The sequence below is a fragment of the Gavialis gangeticus genome, unplaced genomic scaffold (genome assembly GCF_001723915.1).
Source record: "Gavialis gangeticus isolate Ggan-Ray unplaced genomic scaffold, GavGan_comp1, whole genome shotgun sequence".
In the NCBI taxonomy this organism is placed as follows: Eukaryota; Metazoa; Chordata; order Crocodylia; family Gavialidae; genus Gavialis; species Gavialis gangeticus.
In genome coordinates this window covers 18,018,388-18,020,583 of record NW_017729002.1, presented here as the reverse complement: position 1 = coordinate 18,020,583, position 2,196 = coordinate 18,018,388, and the positions used below count along the sequence as shown (strand labels likewise).

At 55.6% G+C, this 2,196-nt stretch overlaps 1 protein-coding gene across 4 annotated transcripts in view; it reads left to right on the top strand.

The window, feature by feature from the left end:
- Positions 1-345: 345 nt before the first annotated feature.
- SRL (sarcalumenin) overlaps positions 346-2,196 on the top strand; it is a 134,005-nt gene continuing 132,154 nt past the window's right edge. For 2 of the 4 annotated variants that reach the window (XM_019507554.1, XM_019507555.1), the window contains exon 1: positions 347-531. In XM_019507554.1, coding sequence (XP_019363099.1) covers positions 471-531 — 61 coding nt within the window. In that variant the 5' untranslated portion in view covers positions 347-470. Of the gene's footprint in view, positions 532-2,196 lie in introns of all 4 variants that reach the window. The other 2 variants (XM_019507553.1, XM_019507556.1) reach the window with 2 other exon arrangements.

The following is a 2,196-nucleotide window of genomic DNA, read 5'->3' as shown; positions in this document are numbered from 1 at the left end:
TGCCCAGCACTGTCCATGTCTGTGGCATGCTCTCAGGCGCACACTGTCTGTTCTCTATGCACCTCTGCCAGGTGCCATCTATGCAGTGCTGAGCACTGCCATATAAGAACTGCAGTTAAAGGGCTTAGACCTGTAGTCCCTTCCCTCCCCAGCCCTCTTCCTGCAGCAGCTGTCACCTCCAAGACATCAGCACCTTGGCTGTTATTGACAGAGCCGAATGACAGGGGGTGGAGGGCGGGAGCTTCTCAGTGCCTGAGCTCCAAATGGGAAAGGGACACACTTACTGCCTGAGCCCAGATTGAGGGAAGGGGCCCCACATAGCTGTAGGAGGAGCAGGAAGCCAGGTGGCAGGCATCATCTGTGCAGGGCTGGGCTGCTGCCCAGTTGCCCTAGTGACTGTGACCCATACCCTTCTCCCTGTTGCTGTATAAATAGAGGCGCAGAGCAGCAAAGAGCTCCTGGCAGCCACCATGAGGGGCCTGAGCCTGCTGTGTTGCTGTGTGGCGTCTCTGCTGCTCCTGGGGACTGCAGGTAAGACACCTCCCTACTCCCTGCTGTTTTGCACCCAGTGGAAACTGTAAGGGTTTGTGTACTCTGCATTCTGGGTTCCCTTTCCTTGCCTCTGCCCTGCCTTTGTCAGCCAGCTGCCTGTTGCTGTGCATGCATAATAGAGGGACTGTTTCAAGTCTTCCTGATTTGGGGGAGGGTTAACCCCTACAACTGATGCTGCCTGAAGCTGATGCTCTAACTGTGTGAGGGGTTGTTAGAGCACTTAGAAAGGACTGGACAGAGCTTCTCTGCAGGAAGAGAACCCAGGGTACTTGGAGGAGCAGAGGGGCTGGTTTGAATAGTAGCATGCAGCTCCCTGTGTGCTTGGGAACAATTGCCACAATGCAGCAGGTCTGTCCTGCAGCCACTGGGCATGGGAGGTGTTCTTTGTGCCATCAGTGTTGTACATGAGCAAGCATCAAGGAGGCTTTGATACATCTGTTCAGTTCTTCCCAGGCTGTAGGTAGGCAGCACGCTTAGTCAGAGCCTGAATGCCCTTGCCGGGGGGCCACTTGGGACTCAGTGACTCTGGAGAGATCTCAGCAGTGGGAGTCACACTGGGGCAAGGCAGTTGTTGGGCCCCCAAGTTCTGCAGCCTGGCAAGGGATGGGCTGGCTCAGGGAGTGGGGTGTGTGGGGTAGTCCTTGCTCTTTCCTCCCCAGGACAATGTGGTTGTGCCAGGCTAGTGTTGGTGCACTTCAGAATTCTGGGATCTTGGCCCAGGTGCCCACTCCCGCCCTGTGTGGGACAAGGACCCCATGCCACTGCAGGGCCCCGCTCCACAGACCCCTGTGCAGTGTGTGGTGGGTGGGCTATGCTTTCCTGATGGGCTCCCCTTTTTGGGGGCAATCTCAGCAGTGTGGTGTGTGTCAGCATTACCCTTGCTTGCCCTTGAGTTAATTTGGTCTCACTTTGCTACTGGCTGGGGCTCCATATTCCAGGCTGCTGTGAGGTGGCTAAGAATGGAAATAGCCTTGTAACTGGACACTGAGCTCCTCACAACCCTCCCATCCTCATCCCCCTCCCTCTCTGCTTTTGCAGCCTCTCCCACCAAGGCCAGCCACAGCTGCTGCCTTCTCAACCTGTCACACAGGAGACAGGCAGCAGGAGTTTTATCCTTTTAAGGACATCCTTTATCATTCATAAGAACAAAAGGAGCTGAGGGGAGAGGGGAAGAGAAATCCCAAGTACATTTAGGCCTAGGTTAGCCCTGTCGTCTTCCCATCTAATATGCTCCATGGCATGAATGTTCCTGGCTTCACTGAGCCTGAAAGACCATGGCTTGGCATCCGGAGACGCAGGGTCTTTCTCCTTGATTGTGAAACCAGGCAGTGGCTGGTCAGGAAGACTCAAGCACTGCGACAGGGCTTATCCAGGAAAGGGAAGAGCCACAGGTGCATCTGTACCGCTGGAGGTGCATCCACCTTTACCCCTTTGCTCTGGCAAAAGTCACCCTGCCCATTGGCACTCTGGAAAGCTGGAGTCCTGCAGACGCCTGCGCAGGCTTCTCACATCCTTAGGGTTACCATATTTCCAGGTCCAAAAAAGAGGACACCTGTCACAGGGTGGGGGGAGGGATATGATGTTGGGGGGAGGGGGGGCAGTGACACGCTGGTGCCCTGCCCTTGCCCATTCTGTTGCCCCTCA